Source organism: Bos javanicus, chromosome 7, assembly GCF_032452875.1.
Source record: "Bos javanicus breed banteng chromosome 7, ARS-OSU_banteng_1.0, whole genome shotgun sequence".
Classification (NCBI taxonomy): domain Eukaryota; kingdom Metazoa; phylum Chordata; class Mammalia; order Artiodactyla; family Bovidae; genus Bos; species Bos javanicus.
In genome coordinates, this window is record NC_083874.1 from 57505611 (window position 1) to 57526852 (window position 21242).

A 21242-nucleotide genomic window follows, 5' to 3' on the forward strand; every position below is an offset into this window, starting at 1 on the left:
CTTCCCCTTTTCTTTCACAAATCTGCGTCAGCAAACTTAATATTTTTAAATGATAGAAATTACGTACACACACAAACACATATAAACAGAAAAAAGTTCTGATATTCGTGAAACTAGTCATGATAATTCTGTCTTGATAGTGGAAAATTGATGATTTTTACTCATATTATCTGATTTAAAAAATAATGAACATGTTTAGCTTTACAAGCATTACACATTAGGAATGCAAAAATTACTGCTTTAAAAGACAGAAAACCACAGGAAAGCATGTAAGTGAAAGTTGGTCAGTCATGCCGTCCATGGAATTCTCCAGACCAGAATACTGGAGTGCGTAGCCTTTCTCTTCTCCAGGGGATCTTCCCAACCCAAGGATCAAACCCAGGTCTCCCACATTGCAGGCAGATTCTTTACCAGCTGAGCCACCAGGGAAGCCCAAGATTACTGGAGTGGGTAGCCTATCCCTTCTCCAGGGGATCTTCCTGACCCAGGAATCGAACCCAGGTCTGCCTCATCATAGGCAGATTCTTCACCAGCTGAGCTACCAGGGAAGGCCATAGGGCAGCGTAGCACATCTCACATTATGTTTCATTGGCCATGAAGCTCATAATCACTAGAAGAATACATTAAAATGCAGATTCCCGGGCCTGGCTCCAGTTCTACTGAATCAGACTCTTTAGGAATAGGACTTGGGAATCTGCAATTTACAAAACTCCTCAGGTAAGTCCTATGCTCACCACAGGGGTTTTGAAAAGACCTGGTTGATGAAGAGGCACTCAGGAAGGAAGGTTCCAAACTAGCAGGTGGCCTTTCTTCTACATGTATTAATATGTACGTCCCAGACACGAAGAGGGCATAGACAGAGAAGAGCATAATACTCCCTCTTAACGTTCCTTTAGTGATTTAATGTTTTTTTTTTTTTTTTCACCTTTCAAAATACCTTCCATATACATTTTTAAAAAATGTACTTATTAATATAATCTGAAGTTGGAGATGGTGGTGGCAGGGGAAGGGACCCCATGTAAATTATAAGCTGAGAGTCTCATATTATATCCACAGAAATCCCCTCATCTGGGGAGCGTGGGGTGAAACCAGGCATGATATCCCAGAAGATGGCCTGCTTTCTTTCAGATACCCATGCATGTTTCACTCTCGCCTGTCTCGAGGCTGGCTTGGAGTCAGCAGCTGGGGGTCATATCAAGGCCAGGGACTGCCTCTCTCAGGTGGAGGTGAGGCACCCTCAGGGCTCTCAGGGTCCTGTTAGGTCAGGAAGGGCTGGGTAACCATCCATCAACCATTTCTAGAGCTGGCAAGGCTGCCTTCCCTGGAGAGTTGGCTTCCAATACTGAGAGACCACAATTTTAGGTCACCTAATTTTTGATTTATTCAGTCATGTCATATTTGATCCACCCTTGTATGTCATCCTAAATTCTTCTGAAACAGAATGGAGTAAAAATATTCTCCTTCCACAATCCTGCTTGTCAGATCGATAGCAACCTAGTTTCCAAATATAAACATGTGGACTGAATGCTCTTTCTGTTTCTAGGTAAGAAAGTAACTATATTTTTTGTGATGGGGAAGACTTCCTCTGGGTTTGCACCTCACTGGTGATTCTTCACCAAGGTAATGGGATTGCCTTAATCGAGCCCATTAGACTATCTTCTTGTAATTATCTCAGGGGCCAATCTGTCTATGTAATGGGCTCTGGAGGCATCAAGCCTTCACGTTCTTACAAAGGAAAATGCTGTGCATGTGTCAGAAGAGAATTGTTTTCAGGAATTACTGGTTAACCATCTCAACAACAGCCAGAGGGGCAGGGCTGGGGGGAAGGTACTTTGCTGTGATACAGCAGGAAATTGCTAGATTTGGGACTTTATGGCCCCAAAGGGTATTCCTTTTTTTTTTTTTTCTTTCTTTTCTTTTTTTTTTGAGAGCATTTGAATAAATCTAAAGGACGCATGATGCCAATGGCACAAGGGACTCCACACCATCTGTTGAGGTTGGGCAGGCTGCTGCCTGTCTGCTTACTATGAGAGGATACCAGGATCTTAAGGCTGGAGAGAATGCCAACATTGGATGGCTTTGGGAGTAATGAATGGCTTGCTTTGCTGGACTGGGCTTACAGACTCTCCTGATCCCTCTACTAGGACCATGAATGCTCTGATGTCCTGGATATCTTCTCTAACTTTTCAGCCAGTGCTGCTTGAAGATACTCACACACTAAGCAACAATATTCTAATTTCTTAATTTTGTTCTTTGAAATTTGAATATGTAGTATAAATAGGGTAGATCATAACGAAGAAAAAAATCAAGAAAAGCTATCCCAGGTGGTGCTAGTGGTTAAGAATCAACCTGCCAATGCAAGAGATGCAAGACACAGGTCCAATCCCTGGGTCGGGAAAATCCCCTGGAGGAGGAAATGGCAACCCTACTCTGGGTTGCCTGAAAAATCCCATGGACAAAATACTCCAGTACTGTTGCCTGAAAAATCCCATGGACAAAGAAGCCTGGCAGGCTATAATCCATTGGGCCACAAAGAGTTGGACACAAGTGAGTGACTGAGCACACACATAATTAAAACATAAAACTAAATAACAGTAACTGTTATGGGTTGAACTTATTGTTTAGTTTCAGTTGTGTCCAACTCTTCTGCAACCTCATGGGCTGTAGCCCTCCAGGCTCCTCTGTCTATGGGATTTCCCATGCAAGGATATTGGAGTGGGTTGCCACTTCCTTCTCCAGGAGATCTCCCCAACCCAGGGATCAAAACCACATCTCCTGCATTGGCAGGCAAGTTCTTTACCACTGAGCCACCAGGGAAGCTCATGGGTTGAATCATGTCACCTTAAAATTCCCAGTGGTCACATATAGATGTGAGAGCTAGACCATAAAGAAGGCAAAATGACAAAGCATTGATGCCTTCAAACTGTGGTGCTGGAAAAGACTCCCGAAAGTCCCTTGGACAGCAAGAAGATCAAACCAGTCAATATTAAGGGAGATCAACCCTGAATATTAACCTGAAGGAATGATGCTGAAGCTCCAGTATTTTGGTCATCTGATGTGAACAGATGACTCACTGGCAAAGTCTCTGATGCTGGGAAAGACTGAGGAAAGATGAAGAGGGTGTCAGATGATGAGATGGCTGGACAGCGTCACCAATGCAATGCAATGAAGATGAACTTGGGCAAACTCAGGGACATGGTGAAGGACAGGAAGGCCTGGCATGCTGCAGTCTGTGGGGTCACAAAGAGGTGGAGACGACTGGGTGACTCAACAACAACAACAACATTTACACTGAAGCCCTGCTCCTGCCCACCCCACCCACCCCCAATATCTCAGAATGTGACTTTATTTGGAAATAGGGTCACTGAAGATGCAGTTAGTTATGATGAAGTCATGGGGGACCTTAATCCAAGATGACTGGTGTCCTTATAAAAAGGAGAAATTGGGATACAGAGACATACACACACACAGAGTCATATGAACATGACGGCAGAGATCAGGGTGATCCATCTGTAGGTCAAAGGACACCAAAGATTGCCAGTAACCACCAGAATCTAGGAAAAAGGCATGGAACAATTTCTCCATCACAGACTTTGAGGGAACCAACCTTACTGATCCTGATTTCAGACTTCTAGCCTCCAGAACTGGGAGACAATACATTTCTGTTGTTTAAGGCACAATTCAAGGTACTTTGTTAGAGCAGCTCTAGGAAACTAAAACAGTAATACACAAACCAGGTTCTATGCTTAGCATTCTGTTTATCTCTTAACACACTTCCGCAACAGTCTTAGGCTTGCAAGATGGGTGTGAATTATTAATTGGTAGGAAATGAATGGCTGGATGGGTGGGGAAAGAATTGTTTTTCTTCTCCCCCCGCCCTTTTTTTTTTAAACCACCAACTGTCCATCCTAATAGGCTTTTCAATGAATGCTGGGCTGAAAGGACTTGGGAAATGATATAGGATCTACACATTCGGTACATATGTGACTTTGTTGAAAATCTGTCAACTATCATATAAGGTTACTAGCAGGCATCACATTTAGAGCTCTCCCTGAATGTGACACATGTGAGATGCCCTTTTCAAGAGAAAGAAAATATAAGGTAGCTCCTTTATGCCTAATGAGAGGGAATTAGTATTAAGCCCAGTGACTCTGATGGCATTTTTATTGGACACAGTGTCCCCTTCCTCAAATCTATTCCAATTTAAATCCTTTAAGCATTAAGATCAGAGAAGGCAATGGCACCCCACTCCAGTACTCTTGCCTGGAAAATCCCATGGATGGAGGAGCCTGGTAGGCTGCAGTCCATGGGGTCGCTAAGAGTTGGACATGACTGAGTGACTTCACTTTCACTTTTTACTTTCATGCATTGGAGAAGGAAATGGCAACCCACTCCAGTGTTCTTGCCTGGAGAATCCCAGGGACAGGGGAGCCTGGTTAGCTGCCATCCATGGGGTCGCACAGAGTCAGACACAACTGAAGCGACTTAGCAGCAGCAGCAAGCATTAAGATACTATATTTACAGTTATTTTTTTCTTTTCTGATTCTGTTTAAAAATTATCTCAATTCTTCTCTCTGTGAAATCAATTTTCCCCAAGCTTTCCTCCAATAGATCTTTTGCAGTATAAGGGAGAAAACACGTATCAGACTATAAAGCCCAGAGGAATAGGAACCATACACCGAGTCAGAAACTAAAACACGCCCCAAATATGATCACAAAATCACCGAGAAAATATCACTGCCAATCAGTATGCCTCCAGACTGAGTGGTCTGTAACCAGGACTGCCAAGATTAAAGCCAAGACTGATGACATGCAGAAGTGTGCCTCCCTGGTCTTATTGATCCTCCCCCACTGAGAGAGAATCATGGTTTAGCAGGCAGAAATCAATGCCACTGCATTAAGCTAAGTCAAGTGTAGATTTATTCGTACCATGCTCTGAAACATCTTTATAAAAGGGGCAAAAAAATTTAAATCTATATATGGTTATACATACTCATCTATAAATAAATGTGTATTTATCTAAATAGATACCTGTTCTTTTTAAATTCATATTTAAAAATATGAAAAAAATGTAGGCTGTTACTACATTTTCTCCCACCTCCAGTTCCAATTCTTTCTTTCAAATATAAAAGAAGCCATTTGTGTTGAGATGTTGTCAGCTTGGCTCCTTGAGCTGCACCCCAGATTTTGATGGAATGGCAGAGCAGATGCAGATATACTGCAGCCAAAGAGGCAAGGGCAGCCATTTACTCTTGAGGAAATCATCATTTTTGGCTCTGCAGGAGAAAGGAACCTGGCCCTTAGACTTTGAAGTCCCTGCACCACAGGGAATGCAGAATTTGTTCCCTGCCTTCCTCCAGGGAGAACTCACAGGCTGGGACTGAAGAGAGCTTTCAGAGTGAACAACGGGTGGAAAGCATTGCCCTTCCAGCAGTGAGAAATGTGAAATTCCATTCCTGTCCTCACACGTGTCACCAGGGAACCACCCTGTGGTTCATCAGCCCTAGGACGCTAGCCAGGCAATCATTTGTCCTCAGGGGCTCAGCCTTAACCTAAAAAATCATCAGGAGTGCCCAGAAGGGGCTCCTCCTCATTTTTCATCTCTAAGAAACAAAGAACAAAACATTTTACTGCAAGGGATTTTGGGGGGTTCTGATGGAGAACAGCTTAGAGCTCATTTTTCCCTTAGGCAGGCTGTCTTTCAACTTCTGAGCCTGCTGTGCCTGTGAAGACATTTATCCTGCCTCCATGCACATTCACAGCCCCGTGGGCCCTTGAAATGCACCACCGGCCTCGGGCGGGTGGCCAGTAAACCAACACAAGTCCCTTCACCAAACATGCTCAGCACCACAGAGATCAGGTGGTTAAGAGACCAGGGGTCAAGTTTATGTTCAGTTTAAAATATAAACTATCCATTCCTAAGTCACTAGGAAAATAAATCACGGCCCCAAAGCCCTTCCGTCTTTCAACAGGAGACACCTGTGTTTTCATAGCAGTGTCAGTTCACTTTCTTAGTGGATCCCAAGACTAAAATGCACCTCTCAGGAGAGAGAAAAAGAGAGGGGGGCATGCAGGGAAGGCAGCAGAGAATGCTGGATCAGAATCAGCAGGCCTGGGTTCTTATCCTAGTCCCACCACTTGGTAGCTGTCTACGCTTAGGTGATATAACTTCACTGAAACCCCAGCTTCCTTGACTCTAAAATGAGACATACCACTGACATATATACACTACCATGCATAAAACAGATATCTAGTGGGAAGCTGCTACATAGCACAGAGAGCTCAGCTTGGTACTCTGTGATGACCTGGGTGGGATGGGGTGGTGGAAAGGAGGTTCAAGAGGGAGGGGATATATGTATACTTATAGCTGATGCACATTGTTGTACACCAGGAACCAACACAATATTGTGAAGCAATTATACTTTAGTAAAATAAATTTTTTTAAAAAAAATGAGAGGCAGAATTTCAACAAATATTCTAAGGTTTTGAGTTTTGTACATAAAAATGGGATAATGAAGACTGATTTGTAACACTATATCATGGTGCATGCTCAGTCATGTCCATCTCTTTGCAACCCTAAGGACTGTAGCCCGCCAGGCTCCTCTGTCCATGGGATTCTCCCGGCAAGAATACTGAGTGGGTTGCCAGTATATTATGGAAGACCTAACAAAAACATAAATACAATAGCATTTTGTAAGCTGTTAAGTAATATATAGATGTTAGTTACTGCCATATGGACTAGAGGGAATTCTTGAAGGACTTAATATCAAGAGCAATTTGGCACAGTAACTGGGGTCCTAAAATAATATTAATATAATCACTATATCACTAAATCTATAATAGTAATAAATAATAAACCTATAATCACTAAATCTCTCTCAACTTTGGTTTCCCCACCTAAACTGCTTGCCCTCCGCAAGAGGAGCACATGAGATTAAGGAAGTGTAAATGTGCTGAAAACCATAAACTGTCCCCAAAACGCAAGCAATTATTATTTAGAGAACTCATTTTGACTTTTGGCATTAAGGCGCACACACTGTTAGTTCCTGGCGCCATGACAGATTTTAATTGGCCTGGCTATGAAAACCTTCTAGAGCTATTATGTGCTACACCTGTGATGGCCGTGCAGCGTGCTAATCGAGACAATTAGGCTGGGGACCCAGAGAACAGCTTTCCACCACTGAGCATAATCCTCCTCACTTTGAGGGAAATTAACAGCTGCTTTATGGTCTCCCACATCATCTCACTTTCTTGGAGAGAGATCCCCACCATATCCACCTCAACTCTGCAACATTGATCACTGGTGCCTAGGATGACATAACATCTGTGAAGAAATATTAAGTCTGACTTTGAAATGATTTTTGGGCTAGGAGGGGGAAAAAATGTCATATGTGGCACATGCTGGGTAAAACAGTCCCTGAGTGACAGCCAGAATCAGGGGGAAGAAAGTTCATCACTTTTAAGGGATGTATTTAAGAGAAAAAAAAAAAAAGGAACAGGGGATGAACAGATCAATTTAGCTCTCAAGCACTTATTCTCTGCCTAAAGAAGGGAGAGGAGATTGAAGCTTCCAGGCCAGTGTAACTCTGCTCTTCAGCTTCTCACTGACATTACAAAACCTTCAGGGATTTCCTTCCTCTCCCCCATCTCCTGATACGCCCATCTCTTCTGAGAAGCATGAGAAATACATCTTGTTCTTTGGATTCCCTTTCACCCTTGGACAAAGTCACCTTGGTTGGCAATTAGTGATTATTAATAAAAAGATGAGAAACATATTAATAGATGTTTGCTGTATGCTGGCCATCAGGTTCTGAGTTTCCAAATATTTATCTCATTAGATCCTGTGAGATAAAAAGTGCTATGCAGACACTTTAACTCCTGTTTTACAGACATGGAAACTAAGGCTCAGAAAGGCCAAACTAATAAGTTGGTAGAGTCTGGGCTTAAATTAGGGTCTGTAGACTTCAGAGCTTTTCCATAACATCATTGCTGTCTGTCATCTGTGGAAGAACCATTACTCAAGGGCTTGGGGACAAGGCCTAACTCACTTTTGTGACCCTAGTAACTAGGACTGTGCTTGTCACCTTCTAGGTGCTTATTGTGGAACTTAATTTTGGGAGAAGACGAGTTTCCCAAATTGCATACTATCTTTGGAATGAGCCTCAGCATCCATTCCTAAACATCTTCTCTGCCTTGGCTGAGTCACAGAAAATGACTCTTGCTCCCTAAAGGTGGGTGGTTTGACTGTGAGATCATCTTGGGGACACAGGTATGTCTGGGAGCAGGTGGCTCATTGCAAATGGGAAGGTCCCAGGAAGGAAGCAGTTGGTTTGGGTCTACTGCATTCTGCTTTGGAAGAGGCCAAAGTAAACCATTATACCAGCAGCTCCCAGTTTGGGTCAAGTGCCCCATGGTATTTCAGCAAACTCACACATGTGCTGGAGGGTGTTTTAAGTTTTGAGAGAAAAACAGCAACAATCACCATCTATTGGATCTGTGAGAACTAGCACAAGGGAACTCACATTTTAGCATTCGTGTGCGGTTTATTTCCTTTAATAACACAGTATCTTTGCAAAGCTGGATTTTGGCTGTTAATGTAATCAAAACAAGTACTGTGTCGAAAACAAGGTAAAACAGAAAGTGAAGCTGGAAGTGTCCAGGGTGATTTCAGAGTTTGAGAAGCTGTGTTGAGTCCAACAGGGGCACATTTGTCATTACAAGCAACTGTAGTTAAGATGAAATAAAATATGATTTCTTTCAACTTATGTGTGGTTGCAAAGGGTCACACACGACTTGGCGACTGAACAACAGCAACACAGTTTCTATAACCACTCATCCACTAGAGGACATCCAGGGTGTTTTCAGCTTTGGGGCAACTATGAGGAATGCTGCTATAAACACTGTGTACAGGTTGTGTGCAGCTTCTTGTGTGAACGTAAATTTTTATTTTTCTAAGATAAATGTAAGGAGTGCAGTTTCTGGATTATGTTTAGTTTTTAAAAAAACTGCAAAATGGTTTAGCAGAAGGGGTATACTATTTTACTTCCCCACCAAAAAATATATGACAGATCAAGTTTTTCTGCATCTTCACCAGCATTTGGTGTTGTCACAACTTTTTATTTTAGCCACTGTGATAGATACCTTATTGTACAGTATTAATTAGCATTTCCTCAATGATATTGAACACTTTTTGAAGTGTCTATTTGCCATCTAAATATCCTCTTTGGTGAAACGTCTCTTCACTTTTTTTGCCTGCTTTCTAGGATTATTATCTTTTTTATACTGAATTTTAGGCTCTTTATATACTTTAAAAACTGTTTTTTGTCTGCTATGTATTGATAGTTTGTAAATATTTTGTCCCAGTCTTTAGCCTGACATTTCATCTTCTTAACTGGGTCCCCCCCCCCCTGCAGAGCAAGCGGTTTTTACTGTGATCAAGTTCAACTTATCTAATTTTCCTTTTATGGATCATGTTTTGTGTCAAGTATAAGACATTTTTACCTAACCTAGATCCTAAAGATTTTTTTTTTTCTCTCTAAAAAGTTTATAAGTTTAAGTTCATAAACTTAAGACTTTGATCCATTTGGAGTTACTTTTTGTGTACACTGTGAGACTTAGATTGAGGTTCATGTTTTGTCTATAGATGCAGTTGCTCCAGAACCATGTGAAGAAAAGACTTTCTTTCCTTCATTAAACTACAAGTAAAAAACCAGTTGGGCATATTTGCATGGGTCTGTTTCTGGAGTCTTTATTATGTTCCACAGATCTGTAAATCTATCCCTCTGTTACTACTATATGGTCATCATTGTTATTAAATATATTGATTTCTATTTTATTATTCTTTTAAAAGTCATTTTAGCTATTATGGTTCCTCTGACTTTTCATATAAATTTTGGAATAATCTTGTCTACATCTACAAAAAATCTTGGTAAGATTTTATTAGGAATTATATTGAATCTGTATACCAATTTGGAGAAAATTAATACCTTTTCTATGTCAAGTGGGCAGGGAAAGCCTATGCTTTTAAACACCAAATAACAACACTTGTTTATTTTGGGACTAGTATCATAAACTTAACTTTCCAAAAGGGGTTTTAAGTACCATGTTTAACAACATGTAGCCTTCTTTGATGGCAAAGTGAATACAGAATTATATTTCTTGACTACAACAAAACAAAAACTCAATCATCTGCTAAATGACAAGATGCTCTCACCAGTAACAGAGAGTGGTGGGGACTGTGGCTTGCAGGAGAAAGCATGCTGCCTAGGAACAGGCAGCTACTTAATTTCTCTAGTTGTTGAGACCATGGACACAGCATTTTCACATCTTATAAAATTTCAACGGAAGCCAGAAATCAATTTTTTAAAAATCTAAAATGTTGGCAGCTATCATAACATAAAATGAAACAGGTAAAACACACACCTTGATGGACTGGATCCAGATACCAGCCAACTCTCTGTCGTTTCTGGGCTGAAGGAGCCAACAAGAAGGCCTCTCCAGTCTCAAGAAGTTTACAATCCAATGGAAGTAACAGAGAAACAAACACTGCAAAGCAGTACCGCATTCTCTGGTGCCAGTTGGAGCTGCAGTGGCAAGTGGCAGGACCCTTAACTCTGTTTTGGGAGGTCAGAGATGACTTCCCAGGGAAGTACATTTATACAGTAACTCAAAGTAGCTAATTCAATATGTGCTGTTTAATCCATAGTATCTCTAGAAAACATTGATAGGATCAAAGCACAGGGCAAAGATTTGTTTCTGGGTATCAGAGAAAGTAATACATAAGAGGTCATATAATCCAAGGATTCTCCAAATATCATGTCACTTCTTAGAGGAATTACAAAGCAAAAGCTTTCTAGAGGTGACAGTTTCTCCAGCCTCTTAGAGTAATTCTGAATTTCTTAAAATCACTTACAGGGGTATAATCTGACCTCAGCCTGCCTCTACAGCCTCTTCTTCTGTCTCCCCATTCCTGCCTTTTTTCTGCTTTTCCAATATATAAAGATTCATGTTCTTGTGTTTTGTCATCCATCCACCCAATCACCTACCCATTCGTCCATTCACTCATCCATCTATCTATATCCATCCATCCAAGAAATATTGATTTAGGACCACAATTCCAGGTACTGGTAACACAGCAGTGAATAAAGCTGACTCAGTTCCCACCCTCATTGGCTTTACATTCCAATAGGAGAGACAGACATATAACATGTGGTTGATGTGAGGAGTTCTATGAAGAAAAATTAGACAACGTTAAGGTATAGGAAATAATGTTACCATTTTCAATAGGGAGTTGGGAAGGCTTCTGGTTAATATTTGAACAGAACTTGAATGAATCAATGGAGCAGACAATAGAAGTATAGGGGGAAGAGTTTCCCAGCAATAAGAAACCACAAGTATAAAGAGCCCGAGTGGGAACACATCTGGCCCACTCGGGGAGCAGCGTGGAGGGTAGAGTGTGTGGAGCATGAGGGCAGCAGGAACTGAGGTTGGAGAGGAGGCCCCATCTGTGAAATTCTGAGGGCTTGGTTCACACAGGCCCTCAATGTAAGGAGAAGGCATTGAAGGATTTGAGAGGGGCAGTGACGTGATCTGACTTACAGAGAGCAGACAGTGGGTAGAGACATGGAGACAGATAATCCTGTTGGTAGGTCATCACAACAGTCCAGGTGCGAGAGGGAGGCGGCTTGGACCAGTGCAGTAGCGATGAGGGCAAGGAGAAGCTGGCCAATCTGAAATGCTCTGGAGATTGAAGAGACAGGTATGCAAGGGGAAGGAGTCAAGGATGACACTCAGGGTTTTGTCCTGATCAAGTACATTTACTGACACAGGGACCATTCTGTGCCTACAACTTCACAAGGCTGGCTCCTCATCATGATTACCACCTCATGCCAATGTCCCCTTTTTGGAGCATCTTTCCTGACCACCCCTGATTCAATTGAGAGTTCTGAGTTTAATTTTTTTCTCAGGACTAACCAAATATATGAAATTCTCTTTATCTTTTTATTTCAACAATTGATCATCTGGATTTCCTGACTGCAATGCAAACCCCAAGAGAATAAGGACCATGTCTACCTGGCTACATCCTCAGTACCTAATTCAGAGCCTAGATGATGGGACATGGTTGATAAATGTTCGTTGAATGAGGCTTGGATGGTGTGAGACAAGTTAAAAAAGGCTGCAGTTTCCTTAGTGTGGTTCTTTTCAGAACCTTGACTAAAGCCATCAGTTAATCAATGAAATAATATTGATTATTTGGTCCAAACTCTGTGCCAGAGTCTGAGAAAGCAGAATTGAGCACAAAAAGTACAAAGCTCCCCATGGAGTTTACAGCACTCTGGTGGAGTGCAGTAAATACTCTTACACACATGCGCTTCCCCTGTGCTAAGAATTCAGAAGGGAAGGTTCCCAGAGCTCTGACAGCATGGGATCTGGGGATCCATTCTTGTCAGGTAAGCACAGGGCAAGCAGCTCTGAGCTGAGATCCACAGGAGAAATCCCCGTGGGCCTCAGGGATGTCTGAGCAGGGTATATGCTCAAATTGTAGATCCTGGTTTCCATGGTGCTTCTTGTGAGAGTAAACATTTTGGCAAAAGCTGAACTTCTCCAGTCTTCTCAGGTACTGGGGCTCAGCTGGGTTAGGAACATAGATAAAGACGAGCAGCTGCTTCATGACAAAACTAGGGTTCTGCATTTATCATGACACATGTGCAAAATGGCAACAACACCTACTTAAACCTACAGTCACTCCTAAAGGAAATCAACCCTGAATACTCATTGGAAGGACTGATGCTGAAGCTGTAGCTCCAGTATTCTGGCCACGTTGATGCCAAGAACTGACTCCCTGGAAATGACACTGATGCTAGGAAAGACTGAAGGCAGGAGGAAAAGGAGACGACAGAGGATGAGATAGATAGCATCACCAACTCAATGGACATGAGTTTGAGTAAGCTCTGGGAGTTGGTGATGGACAGGGAAGCCTGGTGCGCTGCAATCCATGGGGTGGCAAAGAGTTGGACGCGACTGAGCAACTGAACAACCACCACCTACTTCAACAGGACTGCGAAGGGTGAAAGGTATTGATGTTTATAAAGTGCTTAGTACAGTGCCTGATATACAAGAAACACTAAACAACTAATAATAATTATCATCAGATTTCAAACTCTTGAGGGGATCAATATGTGATTGATTACCCTTACTCTTCCCACACATAAACATCAAACAACACAGTACCTTACACACAGAAGGGGTGTAATAAATATATGTTGAATGAGTGAATGATGGTTGTCTCAATGGCACACTATTTTGGATCAGGCCAACCAACCATTCTAATGAGGGACGGCACAGTAAATAAACAGAAATCAATCAGGCCAAGCCCTTTTGTGAAGTTAAGCTGTCAAATGGTTGGTAGCTGCTGTTAATGATTCTTGCCAGCCAAGGACACTGGACAATTTAAATGGTAGGAAGTCAGTATGGTTGTTGACTTTAAAGTAAGCATAAGTTATATGGTGGGAGGGCCCAGAAGATTCAGTGATTTTATGCATCAGTAACTTGCAATAGGAAAGCTCAGCCAGAGTCCAGGAATAGTTGCTACTGAAATGGCATTTCTTTTGCATTCAAATCTACAAGCTAGATTGGTGCATGTGATTTCTCAGCTGCTACCAGAATATAGGAAGCGGTTTTGAATGAACACTAATCAACCAGGCTCTCCAGGGGCACCTTGTACCTGAAAACCTCTGAGCACTTTGTAAACAACAGTTAAGTCTCCCTGTCCCCTGAGGTATGGGCTCTGGGATTTTTGCTTATATCAAGCAGAGTTGAAGCAGAAAAGCTGTAATCATGAGCAAAGTGGGTGTCAAAAGGGATAATTCTCATGCCCCTCACAAGTCTAAACTTGAAAAGGGTCAAAATTATCTCCAAGGCCCCTAAGGTATTTTACCTGATATTTTACCTGATAACGTTAGTTCTACCACAAGTCCTCCCAAGCGTCTGGGGGGGGGGGGGGATGAACAAACGGTTGAAAATAAGAATAGCCACTTTAGAGGGCAATTTGATACTAATTGTTATGGTAAAATCCTTCAACTCAGCAATTCCACTTCAGTGCATTTTAACTAGAGAAATCCTGGCACATGTGCTAAACAGGCATCAGCAAGCACCCCCTCCGCTGTGTTTTCTATGAAAATCTGAGATTAAGTTCAAGGTGCATCTAGCAAGAGGAGAATGATTAAATAAAGAAGGGAACAGTATGCAGTAGTTAAAAGAATAAACCAATACATATAACAAAATAGCACATAAAATAATATGTCCATCATAAAACAGATTACTGAATGACAAGAGCAAACTATAGAATCCTATGTGCTGTACGACATATGTGGTGGTTTAAAAATATGTCCAGAAACTATTAAAATTTGATTCTCTTCTTGTAGCAAGTGGAACCTGATTGACCTCCCCTTGTATGTGGGCCAGACGTAGTGACTCATTTCTCATGAATAGAACATGGCAGAAATGACAATGTGTCACTTTCAAGACTAGTTCAGAAAAAGGCATTGTGGCTTCCTCCTTGATATCTTCTGCGCTCTCTCTCTCTCTCTCATCACTTGCTCTAGAGGAAGCCAGCTACCCTCTTATAAGAACACTAAAGGAGCCCTGCAGTATGCCCAGGTAGCAGTCTTCGGCCAGCAGCCGATGATGGACTGAGGCCTCCAGCCAACAGCCATGAGTGAGCCATCAGGGAAGCAGATCCTCCAGCTCCAGTCCCGCCTTCAGATGACTGCAGTCCTGGCTTATGTCCTGACTACAACTTCATGAGAGATCATAAGTGAACTCCTCCCACCCCCAGTACAGACATCCATGCATTCCTCACTCTTAGAATACTAAAGGTTTTAGCTATGAAAAGTACATTATTTCAAACCGCTGAGTGTTGTGACGGCAATCAATAACTAGTATACCATCTATATAAACATTAATTAAAAAAAATTTAATACATAGAGACAAATGTATAGAGGAAGGTCTGGAAGGATATGCTCCAAAGCGGCACTAATCCCCTGAAGAGTGGGATTGGGACAGTTAAGGTGAAATTAGCTTCACCTTCTGTATTTTTGCTGCACAAGACCCTGTACATGTATTACTGGCATACTTTTCAGTTAAAGGAAGGAAATGTAATTTAAAATTCCACTACTTGAGAATTTCATGGTAAGTCATATAAGGCTGAAGCTTACCTTTGATCATCTCCAAGAAAGAAGGTTGCTTAGCAAACTTGTTTAATAATAAACAAATGATTAGCAGAGCTCTCCAACCATACTTAAGAAAGCCAACTCCTGTCAGTTACTCTTACAAATCACCTCAGTCTAAGTCACACACAATAAGTGATTTATTTTATCCATGTTTCTTATCTATTGGTATTCACAATATTCTTACTCCCAAAGAATAGCCAAATTCTTTTGAAACTGACAAAGGTGCCTCCATTGAAAAAACTAGGTTATATATTAATGCACATTGTTCTTATCAAGCAGCTTGAAATCAAAGAGTTTACGTCGTCAGGCTAAGGTTATGGAAAAGGTATTTTTAAAGTAACTTTGTACTGGATTTCTTTTAGGCTTGTGCTAATTTGTTTTTCAACTTTGAGCCTGGGGGTCTGCATCGTTTAATGGAAGTTCTGTGGCAAGGACCCTGATCTCCGTCTGGGGCTAGACTGGCTGCAGGCACCAAAGTTTCATGCATTTTCAGTGGAATTGGGTCCAGAGCTTAGTGCAAAATGCCTTCTGGGTGACTGACCAGAAATTCAATCACAGCACATTCATTTCAAAAATCCCTTTCATGTATCATTTAAAAGCAGCCTGCATATTTAAATTTGCATATCTCTGACCCTGGATTTTGGAAACACAGGAGAAGAATGAATTTCTATTTAGTTTTCGGGATGATGGAAGGAAATAAACCAGAGGCATTTCCTTTCCTTGACTACTGGGTAAATTTACTACTTCTGAAGGATTCTGAACCCGCAGTTCTGCAACATAAGCCGCTGTCCCATGGAGCTCGGGAATAACAATAACTAACATTTATAGAGCATTTTATACTCTTACAAAATGTGTTAGTATTCACTGCCTCATTTAACGGGCAGAGAGGCTCTTAATTATGCTTTCTGATGAGGGACAATGATTCTTTCAAACCCAGCATCTGCAGAGATTACTCGGGTTTTCCTTTCAAAGGAACACACTAAAGAAATGATGATGCCATGCTCTAGACTCACCAGGCTGGGAAGAGTACACTGTAGCAGGTGTGAGACTGGTTAACTTCCCCACACCACAGCATGTGTCTAGTTTCTTTCAATGAACTCAAATGTATATGTGACTCTCTGCTACAGGAAGACAGGAAGGTGAGAAAGTAAATGCAGGAACTTCAGAACCTTGGCTTGAATCCTGGCTCGGCCATTTTCTAGATGCACAGTCTTGAGCAAATTGCTTCTTTGTTAAATATTTCAAATCACCAAACTTCTCAGTTTTCTCATCTGAAAAGTGGGGCTGGTGTTAATGCCACAAACATCATAGATTTTCATGAGAAATACATGGATGAATTCACACAGGATGCTAGAAGAGCGTCTGGTGCATCACCAACACTTGGTAACCATTGCTGCTGTTACTGTTACATACAACGAGCTGCACTTTAGGGTGGGTGGGTCACAAGACACATCCTTCATTCATTTCAGTTGTGACTAAGAGGCTGTCTGCTGGGCACAGTGCCCAGCTCTGAGGATGTATCAGAAGGGTCCCTTAGGAGACGTGCATTTCTGGTGGATCAGTCAGATCCAAACAAAATTAAAAGTGAATGAAGTGGTAGAAGGGTTATGAATGGGGAATTGAGTTAGAGGATGAGTGAGCACAGGTACTATTTGATTTTTGAATGTGAGACCCAGAGTTTCAAAACATGGGAGGAAAAACAGTCTCAGTGGAGGGAATAGATAAATGAGAACCATGAAGGAGGAAGGAGCTGGGCAGGTTCAAGGGCTGATGGACCACGGCAGAGAGATGGGCTGGGTGTGTTCTGGCCATGGCCAAGTGTTATGGTTTTGTTCTGCATGGAAAGGGAAGCCACAGAGGGTGTGAGGCAGAGAGGTAACATGGTTTCATAGAGATTATTTAAATATATGGCATTCAGTAAAAATTTAACATATGTAATTGTACCATGGATAAATATCTATTATACGCCCATACACATATATTTGAATAGAGTATTGGCTTTCATGTGGGCTGAGGATTGGGGAATGGGGTGACGAGAGCAGGAACATAATAACTGAAGAGACACCTGCCAGCAGAAAAGTACAAAGTGTCAGTGGTGTCAGAGGTAAGATGTGGATAAGCAGAGAAGGGGGCACCATCTGAGGTGACCTTGAAGAGGGCGTTGCTTTTAGACATGCAGAGGTGTCTGGAAAACCCAGAGAGCATCGCTAATTGATGTATATCTTGCAAAGAGGCCATATATTAATATATCTTCCCTTGCAGTGTCCCAAATTTATATACGGATCTTGGAAATCTGCAAACAGGTGAAATCTGGGAGAGGGAGGATTTGTGTATCTCTTTTATTCCAAGTTACAGGGCACTTAAAAACTACTCTGTGGAACCCAACGGCAAGGAGGGTCCAGAAGTAACCATGACTTGTCTGCACCCAAGTGGAACTCACTGCCTTGACCTCGCCTTGGCTTCTGAAGGCCAAGGAAACCCATAGAGCCTGACTTCCATTTTCCACAAGGCACTGAGGTCAAAGGGAACCTCTCCACACCTTGAACTGAAGCTGAGTAAACACAGGCAGGCTGATATCCAAATGAAAATGACCCAGGAAGGACATGGAGCTCCCAGTGCCTGCTGCATCAGCAAGTTCAGACAAAGACCTCACATAGTGATACTATTCCTAGATTCATTTTGCCCACATCAGTGTTCTGTTTACGCCCTATTTCTGCCTGGTGGGCCACCCGCACCTCTCAATACACACATCTGAGATGTTAGCATTGCTGAGAGTTGCTCATACAAGCATTCTCTTTGGATCAGAGCTTTACAATGGTCACACAATTGAAATTCCAAATGACTGTCCCAAAGGTTAACCCACAGCAGCAAAAGAACATGCCAACTAGTCTCAGAAGAGCTGGGTTCAAGTCTCAGCTCTGTCATTAACTGGCTTCATGATTCTGGGCAAGAATTCACATCCTGTGAATTTCAGTTTCCTCTGGGTTGCAAGTTGCCAACATCTACCTCAGATATCTGTCAGAAGGATTAATTATAATGCCATTCCCTTCTCCAGGGGATCTTCCCAACCCAGGGATCCAACCGAGGTTTCCTGCATTGCAGGCAGATTTTTTTTTTATCATCTGAGCCACCAGGGAAGTACAACTATAATGCACATGAGGGTATTTTTATAAAATTCATAAGATACAAGTATGGTACTATCATCAATACTGTCAAATAACATCAAATGTTTGCACAGTACTGAACAATGTTTAACTATTTTCATTTGCTGTATTTTGTTAGCCAACAAATGAGGTCTTCACTAAGTTGGTTCTTTGAGAGGCACAAAATCTTGTCTGATTTTTGTTCCCCAGCAAAGTACCAGCACTTCATGGGTGCTCGATAAACCAGTGGTGAATGAAAGAAGGAAGAATGAACAAAACCACTCCAGGGAATGGACAAACATCCCTTTGTGGGAGACAGAGAATATCATTCCTGTTTCACCTGTCTGGATTCTGGCAACAGCCAGGTTTAGCAGTGCCATGAACTAAAATTTCACAGTTATATTTATGACGGAACAGGGCCTAATCCTGCCTTTCCAGCATCCTAAATTGGTCCACTTTGGTTCCTGTTTTCTCCTACTTGGAATGTCTTTTCCAGTGGAGTGAAAGCCCACTGCTTTCCTATTACAGTCTTTCAGTTCTCTCTCTTAAGCCATCTGCTCCTTTATGTCAAAACTTATTGATTTTATTTGAAAACTTTTAATTAGAAGCTTCCAGGCAGTGGCGGAGTTAAGTTTAGATACTTCCAGCTTGTCTCATCCTCAGCAGCTGCAGTAAGGCAATAAGGCTTATGATTTAAATTCATTATTATCTTCATGTTGATGTCATTTTGTTTTCCCTCGCTATTTCATTGTTCCAGTAAGTTACATTAGGCTTAATAGCCACCAGATTAATACTGCTTCTTAGAAATGACCTTCCAGGGATTTTTTCCTTATGTGATCAGATGCTGGCGAAGCTATGATAATAAGTAATAGATGTCTCCATTCTACTTCACCTTTAACCCAAAGACTACAGAAAACTTTACAAACATTAATTAAGCCAATCTCATTACACTCCAGGAGAAAAGAATTATCCACTGCAGAAAACTAAAACTGAGTTTAAAGTCACCTCTGCAACATATTTAGAGTCAGGCAGTAAGCAAGAGAATTACATCTGTTCTATGCTATCAAAGAACTGTCTCCACCTTTATCTCTGTGGGCTTGGAAAGTTTTTATTCATCCTACAAGACTCTGCTTGGCTATCACCTACCTCAGGAAGCCTCCCTTACTTTACCTTCCAGGTCCAATTAGATGCATCCCATCTCCCTTCTATTCTACTGTAAGCATCTTCACAGAACCCTCATTGAACATTTTAGAGATTGTATTCTCACTTATCTCTCTTCCCAGACTTCAGTTTACTAAGGATATGCACTCATTTTTCTCACCAAAGATGTGCAATTTATGCAAAATTAATTATTTTAGTGCCCCCCCCCCAAATTTATCCCATAGTCTGGCACATAACAGATGCTCATGTTTGTTTAACAAGACTGGATTCCTGTTTTTGTTTTTAATAGACTTTATCTTTTCGAGCAGTTTTGTAACAGTTTTAGGGTCACAGAAAAATTGAACAGAAGGAACAGAGAGTTCTCTCCTCTCTCCTGCCCGTCCATGTCCCCCTCACATTGGCTTCTCAATTATCAACATCCGTCACTAGAGTGGTGGTACAGTGTTACAGTGGATGAACCTGCATCGATACATCACCACCGACCAGCATTCATGGTTTACATTAGGGTCCACTTGGTGGGTGTGGAAAAGTGGAGAATGATGTATCTCCCCACAGTAGTATCCAGAGTAGTTTCACTGCCCTGAAAACTCTGTGCTGTGCAGAATTCCTTTATCAATCACCAAAGCATACTTTCTGTAGTGTGGTCAGAAATCTCCTAGCTTGTTATTTAGCACCAAATTGATAGGGCAAAACAAAACAGGGCAACACAACCTGTTGTAACTTCTCTGTAAAGTACACAGACTCGTGCATTGAAGAACTTAATGTTCCTCCTGGTCTGGAACACAGTGAATGAAACGGCTTCTCTCTGTTCGCCCTACAAGTGTCCCTAGGTCCTAAAAGATTTGATACCACACAGAGCCTGGACCAGCGGCCCTCATTCTGTTTTGTACAGCAACATACAAGGATGAAGTGTCCATGTGAGATGCTCTGATTAATGACTCATTTTTCCTTTCTTCTTTAACTTGAGAGAGAGGGCATAGGGACAGAATTGAGAGGGAGGGAGAGTATCACAGTGATCTGAATCCACTGTAATTTATATAAAAAAGCAAAACATTTGCTTTAGCTGTTGTTAGCAGTTAATGATTATGAGAAGGCTAAGGATTACCAACAGTGTGTTGCGATAGCATACTTGTGCCTGGCAGCCTGCAACTTGCCTTTGTAGACAGTGAGAGCAGCCAATATTCTTAAATAACTTTGGGGTAACAGGAAAGGTATGTCTCACTGAAGCAGACAAACCTTTTCTATATACAACAAAAAAATTAAATGAGATAACTGCAAACAAAGCATTTAGCCCAGCATGGAACAAATAGCAAACACCCAAGGAATTCAGCTATTCTGTAGGAACGGAATACTTAGTAATTATAATTAGTAATAGGAATTACTAATTCCTATTTATTGAGTGCTTATTAAGTGCCAGGAACTACATCAAGTGCTGTGTACGAACCCTCTTAATATTCCCAATAAACCTATGAGGTATTGTTCTAATCGTATTTCACAAATAAAGTATATGGACTTCACATATTTTTTTCACTGGGTCTCAGCTACTCATAGGAAGTGGAAAATTGCCTCCAGAGCCCAATAAGCTATCCTGTCCCTTTTGAAGCAAATGAGTGGCACCTATTAAGTGCTTGTGTGCCCCACCATGCATTATGCAGCTGCTCTACAGATGACATGAACACTGCCCTCAAGTAAATTCTGGTTTAGCTGG

The 21242-nt window shown here is 41.7% G+C and overlaps 1 protein-coding gene across 13 annotated transcripts in view; it reads right to left on the minus strand.

Annotated features, from left to right (window-relative positions):
* PPP2R2B (protein phosphatase 2 regulatory subunit Bbeta) overlaps positions 1-21242 on the minus strand; it is a 509042-nt gene that overhangs the window by 166147 nt on the left and 321653 nt on the right. For 5 of the 13 annotated variants that reach the window (XM_061423888.1, XM_061423886.1, XM_061423892.1 and 2 more), the window contains exon 3: positions 11599-11739. The exons of the other annotated variants lie outside the window; for them this stretch is intronic. In XM_061423888.1, coding sequence (XP_061279872.1) covers positions 11599-11739 — 141 coding nt within the window. The remainder of the gene's footprint in view (positions 1-11598; positions 11740-21242) is intronic. 13 annotated transcript variants of the gene reach the window in all.